The 22,118-nt window shown below is 44.4% G+C and overlaps 1 protein-coding gene across 3 annotated transcripts in view; it reads left to right on the top strand.

Moving 5' to 3' along the window:
- Nucleotides 1–22,118, top strand: part of RNF17 (ring finger protein 17) — a 221,197-nt gene that overhangs the window by 89,740 nt on the left and 109,339 nt on the right. For all 3 annotated transcript variants that reach the window (XM_083169963.1, XM_083169962.1, XM_083169961.1), the window contains 7 exons: nt 3,147–3,227; nt 5,460–5,618; nt 6,419–6,608; nt 7,602–7,767; nt 10,683–10,873; nt 12,005–12,143; nt 21,733–21,892. In XM_083169963.1, coding sequence (XP_083026089.1) covers nt 3,147–3,227; nt 5,460–5,618; nt 6,419–6,608; nt 7,602–7,767; nt 10,683–10,873; nt 12,005–12,143; nt 21,733–21,892 — 1,086 coding nt within the window. The remainder of the gene's footprint in view (nt 1–3,146; nt 3,228–5,459; nt 5,619–6,418; nt 6,609–7,601; nt 7,768–10,682; nt 10,874–12,004; nt 12,144–21,732; nt 21,893–22,118) is intronic.

Here is a 22,118-nt window from a genome sequence, read left to right as displayed (position 1 = left end):
TTAGTTCGCACCACCGAAATCAGTCTTCTCCATAAAGACTGTGTACATTCACATTTGTACTGTAATATATCAAACAAGCGGAAGCTATAATAATTAAATTTAAACAAAATTGTTATATGTGGTACTGCAGACACTCTATGTAGAGAAATTTAGATCTTTCTCTGATATTTCGAAGGATTTATTAGTAAGGCAGAGTATGTGCAGAGGTCACTCTGCGCATGTGCAGGCGATTTCGCCGCACGTATTCTTGACACGCCGCACAGGGGGCGTAGAGGGGCGTGAGGGGCTACTTAGCCTCATTACCCTATGCATACGCCCCGCGTTTCATGGGCGTTCCCATGCAAACGCGGGGCGTATGCATGGTAATGAGGCCGTGACGCGTGTGTAGGGGGTGGGCATCTGACATCGCCGGATGTCAGCTGCCCGCCCCCATACATGATTTCACACGGACAAGTGTCCGTGTGGTCTTGTTTGGCGGGACCTGGTGGAGCGTGCGGCCCTGCATTCGATGTTCGGCGACCATCGAATGCAGGGGCTGCTCCCAAGACGGAGGAGGCGTATCCCCGTCCAATTTCATGCGGATCGCCACATATCCGCGTACGGACTGAGGTGGCGATCCGTATGGAAGGCGGGGATTCGCCTGCACGGTCGTGGCCGCATATTCCTGATCGGGCCGCACCGATCAGAATAAGGGCCAAAGTGACAGAGTTCTATTATAGAGTGTTATACTTTATTTTAAACAATAGTGTCACATTGTACACCCACACTGTCACTTATCTAAATACATTGTATGACTGAATGAATTGATTGGACAGCATGTGCAATCTCTGGATAAATCCTGCCTGAAACTGAGAAGATACAGTGTTTATTTCTGTTGAGATATCAGACAGTGTCAGAGATATATTAGAAAGTGCCATATTTTGCCCTCTTTTTGAAATATTTCGCAGCGTGTTGCTTCTGGATATCCAGAGATATCCATCAAAAAATTGTTTGTGCCACCTCCACATAAGTATTTAGTGTGCACATTGAATTCTTGTGCACACTACACAAGTGATTTACACAATTATTGCTGTATAGGAGACTGCCAGTGCAAGCACCTTGATAGTGCTGTGTACTTTCATTGCATGTTTATTGTATGTTATGTCAGCGTCAATGTGTTTCCATTTTATTCTTAAATAAATTGTTTAAAAATTAAAAGTTTTATATAAACTATTTTCAAAAGCAGTGCCCCCAGCAAAAGAGAGTACTTTCTCTTTCTCCTACTTGCATGTTTATTTACTCTCAGGGGAGCACCTCCACTAGCCATTTAAGTACTAACACTAATGCTGCTTTCCCACTGCAGACCAGTTTAAAGTACTGGTAATCTTAAATGGTATTTAAAACGGTATTAGCATTCCCACTGCAGCAGATTACCATTTTAAATACCATTTAAGTACCATTCCCATTGCAGTGAACCGTGTGAAATGTAGAGTGCCTAATCCCTCCCCCCCCCCCCCCCAAGTGTAAAGAGTGCCTAATCCCTCCCCCCCCCCAAGTGTAAAGAGTGCCTAACCCCCCCCCCCCCCCCGTACCTGCCCTGTGCCCCCACCTCCCCTCCCCTTGTACTTACCTGCACGGGGATGCAGGGCAGTGGGGAGGCAGGGGGGGGTCCATGCGGGGTCCAGGCAGTCCCAGTGCCTGATGAGAACTAGTAGTTCTCACTTTGCGCATATGTAATGAGTGCACGTGCATAATAATGAGCCGCTCATTACATATGTGCATATGTAATGAGCGGCTCATTATTATGCACGTGCACTCATTACACATGCACAAAGTGAGAACTACTAGTTCTCATCAGGCACTGGGACTGCCTGGAGGCTAAATAACGTTTAAGAGGCATTCCCACTGCCTCTTAAACGTTATTTTAACGTGTAGGACTCTGCTTTAAAAACGGGTTGAAATACCATTTAACTTTAAACGGTATTTCAACTCTGGCAATTTCCCACTGCAGCCTTAAAACGGTAAATTGTGCTGAAAATCGGCAATTTACCGTTTTTTAGCTGCAGTGGGAAAGGGGCATAAGGCACCCCATTATATTATTGTGGATCTATAATTGTGTTTAAATATACAAAAACCCTTATTCGTGTTTATGCTTGTGCAACGGGATTTCCCCTACTCCCCCTCCCTTTAAAAAACAACTTTGGCTATCTTATCTGGATTTCATCTTGGACTAATAAACATTGAAATACATTACTAATCATAATGCCCATCTGACTGACAGGCAAATGTTTATGCGTATGCCTTTTTTTTTGACCAACCCGTCAAAACCACAGCAGGGCAAAAGCTGCTGCAGCCGCCAGAGCGGGTCTCTAACTATCCACCTACCCTAACCAACCACAGCAGGGCAGAAGCTGCTGCAGCAGCTAGAGCAGACCTCCAACTATCTACCTACCCTACACAAACACAAAGCAGATTAATTGCATCACACTGCGACTATGGCTGGTACAGAAAAGACACTTGGTGCAAGCTGAGTCGCAGAGAGATCTATTCCGTGATCGCTGCACCACAATATGAAGAAACCTCTGTATTTGGTTGTGAAGAGAAATCGGCCAATGCTTGGGCATATGTTATATAATTTATCTGGGTGATCCGCCTGATATTAGCGTGTCATCCAGACAATTGTACTGTGTATTTGAGATGCCGATGCAAAAAATATCTATTAGTCGGTCATACCTTATGTTACGGCATATATGTCTAATGCAGTGTTTTTGGATTTGCAAGTTGGCCCCATCAGGTAGTGTAAAGAGTGATTTAATCTTTTCGATAATCTTTCATATGAGAGAAATGGCGAGCTGTGTCCTCAATGAGAGATCACCAATATTTTGGCCAAGATATCTGCTTGGTTACAGGCTGTAAGATAAAATATTATCCATCTTTGATGCCAAGCATAACCACTTGGAAACTTTTTTTTGTCGAAAAACAGAAAATATTGTCAAAAATGTGGAGGTTATATTTGTGAAAAATAAGTAAACAAATGTATTTAAATACTGGTATATATTAAAAAACTGTTTCCTATCTTGTAAAACTCTTTATACATCCCATGGGCAGACTAGATGGGCAAATTGGTTCTAAAATGATGGTAAATTCTATGTTTGTTTCATTTACAGAATCAAACAATTGCAAACCAAAGAAATTCAAGAAGAATCTGAAGGGGGTGGTCCCAACTGCTCCATTTCAACAAAGGAAAAGTGAGTGACTCTGATTTACCTTTTTCTTCATTTTGTTTACATATTAATACCCACATTTGCCTTTTTAGCAATCTTTTTAGAGATTTGATCAGGGTTTTATTTAGTACATAACTGGTGACATTTCTTGGCTCTTAAACCCTAGAACTGTTTTTCAATTTTAACACTATCACAGCCACTAATAATGGGTTTTTACCTTAGTGGATTACACACTGCAAAATAAGCACCCCTTTGTTTTTTCTACCAAGTCCATATCTGTTTCTGTGCTAGTGATACAAGTGTACATAATGTATAGAGCATTGCTTCCCATCCAAACACACTGCTCTAGAGTATTAGCATTCTGTTCGTGGCTCTCCTGGGATAAAATTATTATTATTATTTTTGGATAATTTTTTAAAACAAAAAAGAGTGAATTGTGCATCCCCTTCCACATCCATAGGGTCAGCTATATGGTGGGGTACAGAGCTTTAACCTTGAAAATAATTTGATTTTGTCCTGAACCACAAACTCATGATGCTCATGAACTAGGCACAAAGTATTGAACCACTGGTATAATGTGCACTGTATGAATCGGCCCTTAATGCATCTTAAGTACACATTCTCCTATATTTTATCACTTTGAGTCGGATGTGTCAAGTTTCAAAAAGTGATAAAGTGAGTGATAAACAACCAGCCAATCAGCTCCTAACTGCCATGTTACAGGCTGGGTTAGAAAAATAACATGTACAGTAGGAGTTGATTGCTTGGTTATTTATCACTCTCTATTTTTTCGCTTTTTGAAGCTTGATGTACATCGGGTCCTTTCCTTGGGCCTTCTGTGTTGACTCTCGTTACAACCACAAGATTCCTTGTTACGGAGCTCACACAAGGGATCCAGGAGCAATTCTTTTAGATGCTCTAGCAGCTGCTTGACCTTTTTAAAGTGTTCCCTCTAATTGCCCTCTTACAGTGGTATTTTCCAGGCAGAGGCCGTGATGGCCGTACTCCTTTCCCAAAACTGGCCAAAGCAGGCGTGGTTCAAATACCTATGCAATCTGACAAATAGCCCCAACTCCCCCTTCCCGTGGCATTTTCCTCTATGGCCGGACCTGCTAACTCAGTTCCCGTGCCTTCCTCCAGACCTTCCACATTTGAATTTGATGGCCTGGCTGTTGGTTAGTCTTAAAAAACCAGGGTATTTATACCAGGGTATTTATACCATGGTTTCTGCTCGGAAACCTTCTACTGTTTGCATTTATTATCGGGTGTGGCGTGCTCATTTCTCATGGTTCATGGGATCTGCCACCCGGTCCGTATGATCTTTCTCGCCTTCTGACATTCTTACAGTTGGGTTTCGATGCGGGTCTTACCAATGCATTTCATTGGCAACTGGCAACTTTATCAAAGGGTTTTTTTTTTTATAAAGTTGCCTGTTGCCAATGAAACGCGTTAGAAGGCACCAGCACTTTATTTGGATTGGACTTTCCATTACTATCTGGATAACCCGCTGTGGACCAGCTCTTATTTAACTTAAACTTCTGTATCAGGCTACCATTTGAAGTTTATTTACCTCTTGGGAAACCACCACCTGCTTATTCTTGGTTCATAAGAACCTGCATAATCGTGAGGACTCTCCTATGACAAAGAGACGACCCATCCTCCAGCAGTTATAGAATACTGCAGGGTATATGGATACCCACCAATTGTTTTACCAGCTGATACTCCGAAATGATAGTTTTTTCATCACAAAGAGCAGAATAGGAAGCGGAACTCCTGAATCATAAGTCTTAAGCACTTTATTTAGTCCAATTGCAAGTATAGTGAATGCACATATCAATGTATATATATTTACTGTGTTTTTACTTACTCTTTTAACTATTTGCCGTCTCTAATTGGGACATAAATAAATGTATTACAATGTGTAATATCCATTTGATCCAGACTCTTATTATTGATAATTTAAGTACTCCACCGTTTGTTTTTTTCATCTGTATATACACAAAGGGAAGTTGACCCTCTCCAGTGGGAGCACCTTGGCACATAACCCCGGTAGGCGCTTGTGTTTTTGCCGGTAGGCAAATATCTTTTTGTGTATTCACACCTGTTTGGTCTTTTAGGAGTGTGTCAGAGCTAAGGAACGAGCAATTGCGCTGCTTTATTTCTTGTCTCAACTCAGCACAAGTCTTTATTGATGCCTGCCATTGATTATTTTCAATGAAAATAACAGTAATAATGGGTTTATTTTTGTTCCTACAGTGTCACAGGAACTTGTCAATCTCTGCCACGTGGTCAATCCTTGTAACTTTTATGTCCAATGCTTGGCACAAAAAAAGCAGTTCATTATGATGGAACGGTTGCTAAATACACTTAGCCAGACTTCCAGCAAGTGTTGCCCTTCTGACGTCCTGGAAATAGGTATTGTCTTATTAAATGCAGTAATACTCTTTCTGGTACTTTTATTAATGAATATAATTTTGCTTATTTAGTCTCTAGGTTGTAAATGTTCCATAGGTTAATTCATTATATAATCCAGAAGGTGTGGTACATTTCAAATGGTTATTTACTTCAAAAGACTTAGGGGGGTATTCAATCGTGGGCCACGGCTGTCAAGCTGGCCCGACAACCATGACCCTGTCCCGTTCTCGGTCTGCTCGACCGAGAATAAGCAGGCGGGATTCAATGTCCCGCCTGCAGTGGGATGAGATGGGGGCGTGGCTGCGAGCTGCAGCCGGGTGCTCGTCACTTCCCGCCCGTTCTCAGCAGAAAGAGCCCGACTACTTGTGAGGTCGGGCTCGTTCTGCCGAGATACCCTGTTCAATGCTGTCGGGGAAGACAGCATTGAATAGGTCCCCGCAGCCAGCCAGGAGATGGCTGCGGGTGATTGAATACCCTCCCTTATTTTTGTGTGAATGTCTCCCCATAGTGGAAGATGTACTTGGCTTCAAAAGGTGATAATGCAGCAGCCAATCGGCTCCTTACTGTTATTTTTTCAGCACACAATCTGTAACTTGACAATTAGGAGCTAATACAACTAGCCCCTCCTCTGTCTTAGCTAATTGAATCCATGTTCTAAATGTTTGTTTTCCTTTTTCCCCAGTGACCTATTAGGCTTCCAATGTATTTACAATGTGTTTGAGGTGGGGGGATGTTTTTTTTTTGTTTGTTTTAACGTAAAATCTGACTGTTACATAAGTTAATATCGTTGTTTCCTCTAGGAGAAATAATTGCTTTTAGAAGTTTGGAACGCAATACGTGGTGCCGCGGATGCATCACTGAGCTGATTCCATTAGAAAGTAAATTTGTCCGCCAAGCTTTTGGCCCAGCAAGATACAGGATCCAAGATCTTTCAAGCGTGAAGCTTTTCTTGCTGGACTATGGAAGCTCTGAGGTTTTTGTTGTAGAAAGGTATGTCTTCCTTTTTAATGCTTGCAGATTTTATATAGGTATTGTATGCAATACTGTATATAAATAGTGGTCATCCTAGCACTCGCCATGTTTGAAAACCCATGCAGTTCCTCTTTTCTGGCAGGGGTGTCGCTGTCGTGGTGTAGTGCTTCTAGCACAGTGTGATCTGTATATCAGCACTGATATGCAAACCAGACCTGTGCTAGAAACGCCACAGCAGACAGCGACACCCCAGGCAGGGAAGAGGAACTGCATATGTTTTCAAAGTGGGCGGGTGCTAGAATAAATGAAGCACGGCGACATATAAAGCAGTCAGTGTCACCTCACGGATATTGCGTACATTTCTGGTGATTTTCTTACTCGTGTTTTGAAATGTAAAAAAAAAATGCAATTTTCTTTCATTATAATTAAGCCATTCTCAGTTTTGCAGACAGAACAGAATAGAGATGGAAAAAGCACACATTTTTAAATGTAGTTTGGGATCTGATTTCAGAAGTAACGTACGGACCTGAACTCAATAAATAATTAAGCGCCCATTGTTGACCATTGAATATGCATTCAGTACTTCTGATTTGAGCTGACTGAGTACTTATTTAATTATCCACTTTTAAAAAAAATTATTGAGCTGATTTTATGTACACACAAGTAATGTCAAGTTACTGATTATTTCTGTAATGCACTTTTTGTTGTATTTTATTTTGGATTTTATGAATCGTTATTCTTTTTGCGCACTCAAGTCCTGTAGATTTTTTTTGTCTGTGTGTCCGTTTTGTTGTGATAGTATTGTGTTAAGCAGACACTGATTTAAAGACTTCCTAGTCTTATTCATAAGAAGCAGAGTAGGATTGCATACATTTATGTTTTTTAGTTACAGATTACCAAGTACAACAAACAACATGTTTTAAAACACATCCTTTTTCTTAACTTTTGTCCAGTGCCCTTTTTTATTTACTATGTCACTGAAAGATGTTTCTCTGTTTTTTTTTTCTGAAGATTTGCAGGGGCTCACCCCACAAGCTGGAACACAAAGGCTATCCGCCAAACGAAAGTAAATGATTTATGCCACATTTTGACCAAATTGAGTCCTGAAGATGGCGGCTTACGCTTCATGCCCCCTTTTGCAATTAATTGCTCACTGGATATTGTTCCTCAAAGTTTAGTAAGTGGAGTTTTTTGTGTTTTTTTTTTACTTTTAATTGGTCTTCATTTACACTTCTACTATTTAAAAGTTATATGTACTGAATCTAACTATAAAGCAAAGTGGCATCTTATTAATTGAAGAGACAAAGAGGGGTATCCCATCACCCGCAGCCACCTCCCGACGGGGGAGTTGGCTGCGGGGCCCTATTCAATCAGCAGAACAAGCCCGACTTCACAATCAGTGGCCAGCTCCCGGACGCAGCTCGCCTCTTCCCAACCGCAGCTTGCGGCCATTCCCCCTTCTCGTCCCGGTGCAGACGGGACATTGAATCCTGCCTGCCTGTTCTCAGTCGAGCAGACCAAGAACGGGACAGGGTCACTCCTGTCGGGCCAGCTCGACAGCCATGACCCCAGATTGAATACCCCCTATATGTTTATTATCGCAAAATTTTAAATTAAGGCTGAAGCAAATACTGTGGGGTAAATTTACTAAAGCTTCTAAAAGTGGGAATGTTTACCATATCATCCAATCAGATTCAAGCTGAATGGTAGACCTAATCTGATGGGCTGCTGTGGGCAACATCCCTAATTTTCACTTTTAGAAGTTTTTAATATATTTGCACCTACTGTAGGTTTTACTGAACCATTCTAATCTAAACAAGTTGTGGGTCATTCCCGTTACATTTGCCAACCCTACGGATAAGTAACACTGTGATTTGTCTGTTTAAAAGCCGCACGTAACGAAGTAATAGCCCTTCCTTTTTTTTAGATATTTAAATGTGCACTTAAATAAAATTTTATATATCTCTTTCTTCAGTACCCTTATTACCGTCCATATTGCTCCGTGTTTACCTGTGGTTGTGTACGCCCTATCTGATTATCTCTGCGTCAGATTGGCTGGCCCAGCTGACGACTGGACACAGAGGAGTACAGCCCATAATGATATATTGCACATTCACACACTAGGTCGTGCAGTGTGTACAGCCACTTATGTATTGTTTCTCGGGTCGGCTGGGATACGCATCATCCCGATGTGTACCCAGCCGTTGGAATTTGATACAGAGTTGTTAACTTTCACTGATGCTGGGAATAGAATCCCTGGGAGCAGAAGCCGAGTGAAAGCCAGGACAAACACTGTACCTAGAAAGGAAAATTGAGCCAGGGATTCTATTCCCAGCATCGGTGAAAGTTCCATCAACTATTGGAGGTAATACAACTTTATTAAAACGGTGTTTACCACCAATCCATATGGCCGGCCAGATATATATATTTACTGAATTACTTTTTAATTGCCACGAGATATGGTCTATTAAAAGCTGATGCTGATTTTTTTATTCATTTTGAACATTAGTTCACTTAAAAACCAAGTGAAAGGATCCTACATATTCCTTGGTAAAATTGATTGTTCAAAATACATTGGCATTCAGGTCACTGTTTATTATATACTTTTAATTTCTGTATTGTCTATATGTGTGTGTTTGTTAATACATTTTTATTCATATTGTGTACCTTTAAAGCGCCCCACATTACATTTACCTCTTGATACAGATTTTTTTTAAATTTATTATTTTTTACATTGTCACTAGGGTGGCCAATCCCGTTATCGGGATCGACGGGATCCTGGGATTTGGCCCCGAAAACACCGGGATTTCAATCCCAGGATTGGTGTATCCAATCCTGGAATTTTGGTATTAGACTGTGCATGTACCCGGCAGTGCGGCCCTGCGCAGCGTGACGAGGTCATAGGTCAGGCCGCACAGACAGCTAAGAAGTGTCCCGATTCTGAACGTGCTGGCTCCCGGAGACCCTGCCTACCCACTCGGCTCACGGAGAACACTCCCCCACCCGGCTTGCTCCGGTCCGAGACCCCACCCTGCTCCCGGCGACCACTCCCAGCTTCATGCCCACCCTCCCGGCGACCCCACCCGGCAACATCACCATGCCCATGTAAGTAAACATGCGGGGCATTTTTTTTGTTAGGGGATTGAGCATTTTTCAATCCCAAATCCCGGGAAAAAATGCCCCGGGATTGGCTTCCCTAATTGTCACGTATGGGACATTTCATGGGCATTGTGGAACAGACAACTGATATTATGCAAAGGGGGATCAAGCAAGTGTAACGAGCAGAGATGTGGATTAGTAGATAAGTTGACCATCTAAAACAATCCATTTCTAGCTAGCATTTTTAAAGTACGTTCTGTAATATGAGTTGTATCTCATTGTATGCTACTCTCCTACTAGGCCATTAACCTGACTACACCAACATACAGCTCTTCGTTTATCTCAAAATATATACCCACCGACCTCTCTGTTCATTACTAGATCCCATTCACTATTGCAGGTCTGTCTTCGGGCAGCACCCACCCTATGTAATACGCTTCCACGCACATTCAGATTCTCCCCTAGTCTCCAAACTTTCAACCATTCCCTGAAAAATCACCTCTTCAGGCAGGCCTATCTTATTCTGGAACCCCCACATAATTTCCAATAGCATTCCTATCTAATTGCATCCCATCAGGACTGTATTGGTTATTATGTATTTGAGCTGCTTTTAACTCAAAACCACCCATTGTGTATGCCCCGGCAATGAGCGCTGATGCGCCCTTCCCCATCATCACCGGCTACCGCTGTCCGTCTGCTGTTATTAGCAACTGAGTGGATGGCTTTCTATAGCATCCTGCTATGGAAAGCCGTCCACCCCCATGAAAATCACTGAGCCGGATGAAAATCGCTCATCGCTGGCTGTACATGCTGTGCAAAAACACTGTGTGTATGAACCTTTTCATCAGAACAATGAAACTTTTACACTTTAGGTGCCAGCTATAAAAAAAATTCAAAAAAGCATCAGTCAGCCTGCAAGTTAATTAGTGTATAGTCCTTAATCCTGCGTACTTGTCTTGTAAGTTTGGATTTATTAGTTTTGCTCTTTTATAGGATGGACTGTGGGCAAAGGAAATTAAAGATCACATTCTAAGAGTGGTAAATAATAAGTGTGTAGTAATGAAAGTCTTCCGGGAGGAAGGCAAGAAGCTGATCATTGACTTGAGGAAGCCTTCTACGAATAAAATCAGTAGTGACATGCCTGTCTCCCTTCGGGATGCCCTGGTTTTCTTGGAGATGGCCAAGTGAGTACTTTCTGTCATACACGCATACTTCAGGCTTTGTGTCTTTGTATAGTACTGCGGAAATGTGTGGCAGCTTATAAATTAATGGTGCGGATGCAGATTTGGTTGTGTGCTGTGTACTTTAAGGCGTGGGTGGTACATATGCATTAGTCATAATGGGTTAAAGTATTTTCGAGAATATTTTTCCAGTGCCTTAAACCTTCTCTGCTATAAATATGATTAATTTAGGCACTGAAGCTGCTATGCAGTTAGCGCTGAGCATTTTTCATGTTTTACATTTTTTTCTCTATTTGAAGACACTTTAATGGGCACATTAGAAATACCTATACAGTAGGTAATCTGTAAAATGCAATGGTTTGTGTCTTTATAGTTTGTTGTGATCAACAGAACTCTACGTTAACTGTTAATGCATATAGATGAATTTGCAAAGAATGTTTGGTATCACCATTGCTGCATTCATATTATTATAGTATTTCTCTTGAAAACCCAAATGGATTCTCCCTTTACAATAGAACCTGATATCAGCGCTGCTGGAACCCGGAACCTCCTGCCGGCTGCTGCCTGCTTCAGCTCCTTACTGACTTTTTTTAAAACACAGCCTGTAACATAGAAGGTGATTGGCTGGACGTTTATCCCTCTTTGTCACCCATGCATTTATCTCTTGTTAAGGCTTAATACATGTTCCCCTGTGTTTGAATAACAATAGGAGTTGGTTAGATGGTACTTTATTTCAGACCACTTGATTTCTCTTCAACCGACCAGCTCCTAATTGTGATTTTATTTTCCCAAATCATCTCATCTTGCGCTGCGTTCTTTTGATTTATATATGTGGACTTTTTTTCTCATTGTAAATCTCAGCTGCCTACCCCAATTCCTGGACTCAAAGCTGATCTTCACATCCGTCATTGATAGCCCCAGGAGAATTGGTGGGGGGACCCTTACAGGTCCACATTCCCCTGACGTCCATTATTAGACTTAGCAACCCTCAAATGTGAACATTCTAAACATTGTTTGGTTAAGGGTTTCATGTGCAGTAAACACATTTTACCATTTGCAAGAAGTTTGTGAGATGTTGCTATACAGATCTACATTTTGGTGTCTTGCTTATATATATTTTTTGTGTTTATTTAGGTTTCCCTCAAACATATCCAATGCAGTAGATAATGTTCCTGCTGCTCAGTATAGAGATCCAATATTACCAAAGGACATGACTGAAGTCCTTGTCCTCATCTGCCACATGAATGATCCTTCTGACTTTTACGTTCACCTGGTAGGTTTATTATATTTAAGTAAAAATATTATGTCAAGGTGGGTTTCTGAGTAACTGGAACCCCCTCAGACATTGGCCTATGTACCACTGAGACCCTGCGAGTAAGTGCGGCTTATTACTTGCTGCTTCATGAAGCTGTGGAAAAAGAAAAAAATCAGCGAGTCTGAGCATGAGATCGGGACACGAGCGGGCGTAAGATGAAGTGCCGTTTCCGCGCCATTAAAATGTCAGTTCTCCACCTTTTATTGCTAATTAAATAGAGCCTTATATGTGATGTGAGCCTTGTATTTTAGCAAGGTGTTATTCTTTCTCTGAAAGAAGTGTGTGTGTGTGTGTTTAGTTTAATTCTTCATAGATACATTAGACCGTATAGCCACGCTCAGTGGCGGATTCAGGGGGGGGGCACCCGGGCACGTGCCCCCCCTGTCATTCATTTTGTAGATGAGGACCAGAGCTTTCCAACGAGCCCAGCCCCATGTCTCTAGCCATGGCTCGGGAACCGGAGATATCGCCTGGTAAAGCTGTAACATTTTTTCCCCATAGGATAATATGGGACCCGTCAATTCCGACCTCCACCCGGTTCCGACGGCTGCCAGTTCCCCCCCTGGCATCACAGGAGCTTGTGGTTGTTATCATTCAATTCCAAATCGCTGGGCCTTCAATATGATACCAGGATGGTCCATATCGGTCAATCGGTTCCAGAGATATAGCATGTAAATCGATTTTTTAATTTTTGAAATGTAATTTCATGGCTGTTCATATTCTTTGAGGGCAGATTACTCTGGAACCAAACGTTCCAGTTTCACTGGACCAAAATCATTCAAAGCCCACTCAAAAGTTCTTCAATATAATACTTGTCTCATGTAAATGGGTCAGTTAGTTCCGAAGATATAGCCGGTTAAATGAGATAACTGGTTAAAGGGGGGGGGGGGGTGGTTTTCTCTCCCCCTCACACCAGAAAATGCAGGGACTAGGCTGGTGTAAAAGGGGCCAACCTGGGAATGCATTTTCTGGTGGGAAATGGGTATTATTTCAAATAGCTGGGACCTGCAGTGCTCAGAATACAGCCAGGCTCTGCCACTGTCAGTGGCTATCACTTCTGCCTGGCGGCGGCTGTCCCCCATTTACCACGAGCATGTATTCCCCGTTGGCAATGAGCATGTAATCCCACATGGCAACGAGCATGGAACCTCTGGCAATGAGCATGAAACCCTTGGCAATGAGCATGTAGATAAGCAGCACTTACTGTATGTAGCATAATTTTTAATAGGCATTATGGTGTTTGGCATAATACATAATGGACATCATGCCGTGTAACTTAACGTGCAATGGACATTATGGTGTAAATGTTTAATGCGTGCCTTTGGTGGACAATGTCCCTGTTTATGAAGCGTATTGTGAATTTTGTCTTTTTTTTTTCATATTAAATTTTATTGAGATTTTCAAATAAAAGACAGGGATTATTCATAAACAAAGCTGTACATAATACAATCGACTTTTTTTTTTTTTTTAAGGATGGTGGGGGGGGGGGAAGGGAAGGGGGGGGAGGGATGTTTAGGGAAGGTACAAATACACATTAATATATTCTATTCACAAATGTCACATACAAATGGAAACTGCTTAGGGCTTATTTTATTTTTAAGGCAGCATTATGGCAATTAGGTTGTAGTAGGTAGTCAATTAAAGAGGCACCGAGAAGGACATCCCATAGGGAACTTATTTGAAGGGGGGAATCCATTAATCATTCTGGGCTGGGGAGTGGAGAGCTGAGGTGTCAATGATTGGGCTATATCCTCTCGGAAGGCCCAAAGTCTCTCTATACTCCGCCCATCTGCGCCACCTGAGGTGTACAGGAGTCGCCCTGGGAGGGTGCAGCTCTCCCGCTGTTTCAAAAAGGAAGTGTCTATGAATCTTGTTAATGATCGTTTGAGGGGAAGGCGTTTCCGCCGACTTCCAAAGTTGGGCAATTGCGGCTTTGGTTGCTACCATTATGTGGCCCAATAAGTATGCGTCTCCCGGGTGAAGTGTCTCCGGGGGAATATGGAACAAAGCAGTTAGTGGGTTCCTAGGGATGTCCTGCTTGAGCACACATGCGGTAAACAGGAAGATATCTCTCCACAATAGCTCCAGTGCCGGGCACTCCCAAAATATGTGTAGGATATTCCCCCTCCCACCACAATTCCTCCAGCATGACGGGGACACGGTGGGCCAGAATTTATGTAAACGGGCCGGTGTGAGGTATGCCCTATGCATTAGCTTGTAATACATTTCTGCGTGGTTGACACATTTAGAAATTTTAAAGCAGGACTGGAATATCCGCCTCCATACCTCCTCCGTAAATGTGTCTGGGAGGTCTCTCTCCCACTGAATCTGCGAGGGGAACCTCTTATTTATGCTCGGGACCGACATATAATTATACCATTTGGAGATACCTCCTCTTGAATTAGTAGACTCAAAAAATGACTTCAGAAGGCCCGGAATTCCCTTCCTATTAGAGGGTTTAGGTAGATTAACATTAAGCCAGTGTCTAATCTGTAGGAATTTGTAAAAGTCCTGCCTGGGGACAGTGTATGACTGCTGCAGTTGGGAGAATGACATTAAGATTCCATCCGCTATGAGATCTTGGACTGAGTTTAAGCCCAACCCGGCCCAAGACTGGATTGATAGGTCAGGAATTAGGGCAGCTATAGATTTCAATGTGAGTTGAGGGGAGGGAAGTTCGATATCCCCCTCCTGGGCGGCCAGTTTATGCCAAACTGATATGGTAGTGCGTGCTGCTTTTGGTAATATCATTGGAGGAAGGGGGGATAAGGCTGGGAGTCTAAGCAAATCCGGGAGAAGGAGGGGGTGCACAAGGGCCTTCTCTATCACCACCCAGGGCTTAGTTGGGGTTTCAAGGAGCCACTCCTTAGCCTGGCTTAGGAGACACGCGGTGTGGTATCTGACGAGATCTGGGCATCCAACTCCCCCCGCATCCTTAGGAAGGGTGAGAGTGGTTTTTGCTATCTTAGGTTTAGCACCTTTCCATATGTAGGTGGATAAGGTTTTGTTGAACTTATTAGATATGGAGGTGGGGAAGGGACGAGGGATGGTACGGAAAATATAGAGCAATTTGGGAAGTAGTACCATCTTTACTGCAGCAATGCGGCCCACCCAGGAGGTTTCTTGCATCATCCACTCCTTGGTCAGAGCTTCAAAAGCTTGTAGGAGAGGGAGATAGTTAATCTCCAGAATGTCGCATTCTCTAGCTAGGTTAATGCCCAGATACTTGATGGACTTGGTCTTCCATGCATATCTATAGTCATTTTTTAAGCGCGTAAGCACTACCTCCGATATGTCCATTGGGAAGGCCTCTGTTTTTGTGGTATTTAACTTATAATAAGATACCTTAGAGTAGGCCTCTAGTGTTTTGTGCAGATGGAATAAAGAAGAGGTTGGCTCCTCCAGACAAAGTAATACGTCGTCTGCGAACAGACTAATCTTGTGGGATATACCCCCAATAACAGGTCCCTGTATAAGTGCCTGGGAGCGGATAGCTTCTGCCAGGGGTTCAATCGCCAAGGCAAATATTAGCGGGGAGAGTGGGCATCCCTGGCGTGTGCCGTTAGTTATATCAAAGGACGAAGAGGAGCTGCCATTTGCTAATACTCTTGCTGATGGTAGGGAGTACAGGGCCAGGATGGAATGAAACATTCTCCCCCCGATTCCAAACTTCCGAAGGGTGGCACGTAGGTAATCCCAGTTTAGTCTATCAAAAGCCTTTTCGGCATCGAGCGATAGAACTAGGAGGGGCCGTTTCTGCCTCTGACAGTACTCCATGACATTAATAATTCTGCGCGTATTGTCAGGTGCCTGTCTGCCAACTATAAATCCAACTTGGTCTGAGTTGACCAGTTTGGGTAGCAGGGGAGCGATTCTGTTAGAAATTAGTTTTGCGTAAATTTTGACATCTACATTGAGAAGTGCTATCGGGCGATAATTCTGTACGTTAGTGGGTGTTTTACCTGGTTTGGGAATTGTTACGATGCGAGCCTCTAGCATCTCTTTAGGGAAGGCGGTGGCAGAGGAGGCCTCGTTAAACACTGGGACTAGGGTAGGGGCTAGTTTAGTTTTAAAAGTTTTGTAAAAGTTAGTGGGGAATCCGTCTGGCCCTGGGGCCTTGTCCGAGGGCAGCGCGTCTATGGCTAGTTCAACCTCCTCAACACTCCAAGGAGCATCCAGACGGGTACACTCATCGGAGTCCAGGGAGGGCAGGGATTGAGCTTGGAGGAACCTGTTGATCTCCGAAAGGGAGGGCTGATGTGTTTCTGGATCCTGCTTTAGGTTATACAGATTGGCATAATAGTTAGCAAAGGTCTCAGCGATATCAGAGGGATCCGATACCTTGGTCCCATTAGAGGTGTATATGGCTTGGATGCGAGTAGAAGCCCTGCGTCCCCTTAGTTTATGCGCTAGGAGTTTGTTTGCCCTATTGCCCAGTGTATAGAACTTTTGGTTCAGTTTATTAATATTACGCTGGACTTCCGCTAAGGTGTGTAAGTTAACCCTGTCCCTGGCAGCTAATAATTGCTTGTACTTATCTCTGTTGGACGGGTCCGCTTTATGTGCACTCTCTAAACCTGCTAATTCAAGCTCCGCCTCTAGAAGATCTTTTTTATATTTTTTCTTAAGTCTAGAGGCCATCTGGATCGAGGTGCCGCGCATAACCGCCTTTAACGCACACCAGTGAACAAAGGTCGATGTGTCATCAGTACTATTTGTGTCCAGATATGTGTCAAGCGAAGACTGTAGGGCCTGGAGGGCCTCCTGCTGGTTTAGCAAGGATGGCCTCAGCCTCCAGGGGCCTGGTGGGATTCTATGCTTAGATACCTCCCAGTTGATCAACAAAGGGGAGTGGTCCGACCAGGTGGACGGCAGGATGTCTATCTTAGATACCGAGGGAATGGTCCATCTACTCACTAGAGCCAGATCTATACGCGAATAAGACTGGTGTACGTGTGAAAAGAAGGTGTAGTCCCTCATTGAGGGGTGTTTAACCCTCCATAGATCATAAAGTTCGAATTCTGCTAGGGTTTTACTAAGGTTAGGTAAGTTGTCTCTGTTCCTGTTGGGTCTAAATGTGCGTGGGAGTTTTGACTTATCTAAGAAGGGGTCAGGGACCATATTAAAGTCTCCTAAGATCATTAGGGCCCCTTTAACCTGGGATTGCAGTGCGTTCAGAAATTTCCTAAGGAATTTCAGCTGCCTAGTGTTTGGGGCATAGCAGGATGCAATAGTCACCTCTACTCCGTCTAGGTGACCGGTAAGGATCAGGTATCTCCCCTCAGGGTCGGCGCATTGGGAAAGTAAAACAAACGGGCAGTCTTTAGATATCAGGATAGCCACACCGGCTTTTTTGTTTGGTCCATTGGCTCTATAACATACTGGGTATCTATGATCGGTGAATAGGGGGGGATTTTGCGCTTGGAAGTGGGTCTCCTGGAGAGCAACCACCTGCGCTCTTTTTTTGTGGAAGTAATTTAGTGCCAGTTTCCGTTTCTGGGGAGAATTTAGACCTTTTACATTTAATGATAACAGCTTAACCATAGTCCTGAGGGGGGAGATGCTGAACACGTTCTGTGGATCTGCCTAAATCAAGGAGGTCCCAAAGCAATATAAACAGTAGGTGCCTATTTCTGAATACAGTGTCTTTGTACTTAAGTTGGGTATGGGGGTAATAGGGGGGGGAAGAGGGGGTTAAGGGGTTGAAGTGATCCCCTTTGGGATCAATACCAGCCAACAATCGACTTTGGCTGGGTACCATCTCGAGTGGGGGGTAGCAGCCTGCTTCCCACCTCCCGGGGAGCAGAACAGTCAACTTCCAGTAGAATAAGGTTAAAGTTAAGGGCCAATCTCCCCCTAAGGGGTGTAGTTAGGTTATTAATAACGGCCACAAAATGTGTTGTGGTAACATAAAACCGTATAACTGTATATCCAATCTCTAAGCTAACCATCTAAACATTAACATTAATACCAATACCAATGGGAAGCCTAAATGTAAGATAGGGAGTAGAGCTATGCTCGGGTTTCATTCAAGGCAGCCCAACAACAGTGTTTAGTTATAATGCATTGTAGCAAACAAGGAGTCCCGACAACAACCGTGAGAAGTATATATAGCAAGGGAGCTAAGATATGGTGAATACTGAGTCACATCCGGACAGCCCAATTTACCTCACCCCACTGTAGACCAGTCCTGCTGAAGTCGACGTGGGGAGGAAGGGCCAGGTCCGGTGCTAGGAATGTTCCACGATGACAGAAGCTTCTGTCCATCCTCTGGTTCTAAGATAGCAATCGTGGTGCCTTCCCTGGAAACTAGTAGCTTCGTTGGGAATCCCCACCTGTAGGGTACGTTCGCCTTTCTCAGTGCCGATGTTATGGGCTGGAACGAACGTCTCCTGAGGATGGTAGCTGTAGACAAGTCCCCAAATAGTTGGAGCTCTCCCAGAGCCGGCGCCGTTTCTGATGAAGGTCTGGCCGCTTTCATTAATGCTTCTTTAATATGGAAGTAGTGCATTTTCATAAGCACGTCTCTGGGAGCAGATGTAGGAGCCGCCCTGGCTTTAGGGAGTCTGTGTATCCTATCTATGAGTAGATCTGCTGTTGAAGCTTGCGGTAAGAGTTTCTTAAACACTGCCATGGTGTAGTCGTGCAGACTACTGTTTGAGATGTTTTCCGGGATGCCTCGGATCTTAAGGTTGGATCTCCGAGACCTGTCCTCAAGGTCGGCCACCTTCTCCCGCAGTGCCCTGACCTCCGCCTCGAGAGTGTCGTGTGAGTCAATTAGCCCGTTATGAGAGCCAACAACTTCCTCCATTTTTGTCTCGAGGTGGTCTGTGCGGGCGCCCAGCTCGTCCACGGATTGCTGGCAATTCTGTATTGCGGCGCGAATTTCCGCAGTGACCTCGCTTTTGAATTCTGAGAAAAGTAATTTCAGGGTGCCGACCGTGAGGGCATCCGAGTCTTTTACAGAAGTAGAAGGCATCTCCGTAGGATTGTCAACAGGCAGTTTCGGCATCGTTGGTGGGGCCGAGGTGGGTGATACATCAGAGGGCCTGTCCATATCTTTTTTGTTGGATGGATGTGGGGATACCTTAAAGAAAGGAATCTGTGACACCGATTGGGGCGCTTTGCTTTTCTTGGGTGGCATAATAGCTTGAAGGAAGGGACAAGTGAGATTGTTCGTCAGATTGGCCGCCAATACAAATTAGTAGTGCATTGCGGGGAGTCAGCCCTAGGTTAACCACGTTATGGAGCCCCGGGAGGTGGGTGGAGCCGCCGAAGGTCACTCATCCATCACGGGGTTGCATCATCCGGCGATTGCAGATTAGGGCAAAACTTTGTGTAGGGTGCCCCCAGCTAGTGCACTTTAACTTAGAGAGCCCGCAGAGTCTTCCTATACAGGGTGGAGCCTGACATAGGTGGTAGGGTATGGCAGCTCCTTGTGTTGTACAGCTAAACAGCAAATGGCATTGGTATGAAGTCTGCATCAAAAGAACAGGAAAAAGGCTGGTTCTGGCCACTAGATGGAGCTCCCGCATAGGCCACCTCAGTATAGTCCTCACATGCATCCAGGGGATCTCTGTGTGTGACGATTTTGCTTATGCCACATCCAAGATGGCCGCCGCTGATCACAGAGAGAGTGCTGGGCCAGGGGGGGGATGCAGGCGCAATGCACCCGCTCTCCCTGCTTCAGTCCTGGCTCAGGGGGGTGTCCAGGGGGGCCTGGGGATGCCTGGCTGGTCTGTTGGTGGTCTCAGACAAGGATTCAGTAGCGTTTTTGATCATGCCACATCCAAGATGGCCGCCGCGAATTACAGGGTGAGTGCTGGGGGGGGGGATGCAAACGCAGTGTACCTGCTTTCCCTGCTTTAGTCCCGGCTCAGGGGGGTGTCCAGGGGGGCCTGGGGATGCCTGGGTGGTCTGCTGGTGGTCCCAAAAAGGATTCAGCTGCGTCTCCCGGCCGCGGAGCTCGAGTCCCAGCAGGCGTCCAAAATCTAGGTCCCGGCTCCGGAGCCTCGAGTAGGCCGCAACCTGCAGAAGCCTAAAAAAAGGCTTCCCGATTCCGCTGCCGCTCGGGCTGACCTCCAGAGGGGTGTACAGGTGCAGGGGTTTCTCTGTGTGTCCTCTGGATTGGGGATGGTGTCTGGAGTCCCACTTTTTCCTGGCTGTATGCAGGAGCTCAGGCAAAGTGCTGCTTATCACAATGGCTGCTAGGCCACGCCCCGTGAATTTTGTCTTAATCTCTGTGGCATTATGTGAATTCTGGCTCAATCCGTGTGGCATTATGTGAATTTTGTCTCAATCCGTGTGGCATTATGTGAATTCTGGCTCAATCCGTGTGGCATTATGTGAATTTTGGCTCAATCCATGTGGCATTATGTGAATTTTGGCTCAATCCATATGGCATCTTATGAATTTGGCACAATCCGTGTGGCATTATGTGAATTTTGACACAATCCATGTGGCATTATGTGAATTTTGGCTCAATCCATTTGGCATTATGTGAATTTTGGCTCAATCCGTGTGTTATTATGTAAATTTTGGCTCAATCCGTGTGGCATTATGTGAATTTTGACACAATCCATGTGGCCTTGTTTGAATTTTGGCTCATTCCATTTGGCATCATGTGTAAGGGGCAAGTATAATAGGGTCTAGTATTTTGTTGCATAATGTGTAGAAGTTGTATATGGTGTTGTACACTACACTCAAGGACATGCCCCCTGTTGAGTGGCCACACCCCCTTTTCCAGAGCGAGCCTTCGGCGCGCGCACAACTACATCCTTCACTTTTGTTACCATGGTGGGCCTGCGTACTTTAAATGCCAGGGCCTATTTTTAATCCCATTGCCACCCTCTCTCTGCCGCTCTCTTAGCATGTACACTGGCACCACTAACACTGGCCCTCCCCCACCTAAACCCTCTTTTATCATGGTGCCCCCCCTGTCATTTTATCCTGGATCCGCCCCTGGCCACGCTGAATGTAGGTAGTTCGTTTTATGTGTGTGGTTTCATACACTAAATCCAATATTTTTGTATCTTGTTCTATTGTTGAACGTTGTATTCATTTGTCAAGATTATAACTTGTGTGTTGTGTTCTTTTACGTTGTGCATACTATAACATACCTCCCAACTGTCCCTTTTTCCACGAAAACGGCCCGTTTTTTGGGGATGTTCCAGTGGCTTGCCCGGGGCCAGCAGTGTCCCGTGGGTGGGCAGGTAGGAGTCCCCACTGGGCAGCGGTGAATAGCCCACATAGTCTATTCCCGCAGGCAGAGGGGCAGCGGCGGCAATACGGGGCGTGGCCTCGCACGAGTGATGCGGTATGAAGGCCACGCCCCCTCGCAAAAGTCCCGCTGAGCCACTACTGAAAGTTGGAAGGTATGCTATGGCTGAGTATTGGTGATCTGCTTTAGCTCGCTTACCTAGTGGTATTTTGTTTGCAGTTGACTGTGTCAACACTGCGTCAAATTCAGTCATGTTCCGTATTCTCTTACGGTTGCATTCTATCTGCTATTCTCATTGCACATTATTACTCATTATACTTATTTCAGATTGGTGATGTAGAATACATACGGCTTGTGGACAAGATCCAAGAAGTATATGACAGCAAAGAAGCTGATGACTTAAAAATATTGTGTCCAGCAATGGGTCAACCGTGCATTGCCAAGTATAATTCAGAAGACGAGCTCTGGTACCGAGCTGAGGTTATTGGTAAGGCTGTGTGGGATATTCTATTGCAGGGGAAGAAACCTCAGTTTTTTATGATTTTTCACGATATTTCTCCAACATTTTTTCCCGGCTAGTCTATTAGGTTGGCTGAAAAAACAAAAATACATTTTGTTACTAAAACACAGGTTCATTAAAATCTGGTTGTTTTCATGGGACACCATGCCAAAAATGGGGTGGTTTTCAGCAACTTGTTTCGCCTTTTTATTAC

This window comes from Crinia signifera, chromosome 2, assembly GCF_055691185.1.
Source record: "Crinia signifera chromosome 2, ASM5569118v1, whole genome shotgun sequence".
NCBI lineage: Eukaryota > Metazoa > Chordata > Amphibia > Anura > Myobatrachidae > Crinia > Crinia signifera.
This window is presented reverse-complemented; position numbering and strand designations above follow the sequence as displayed.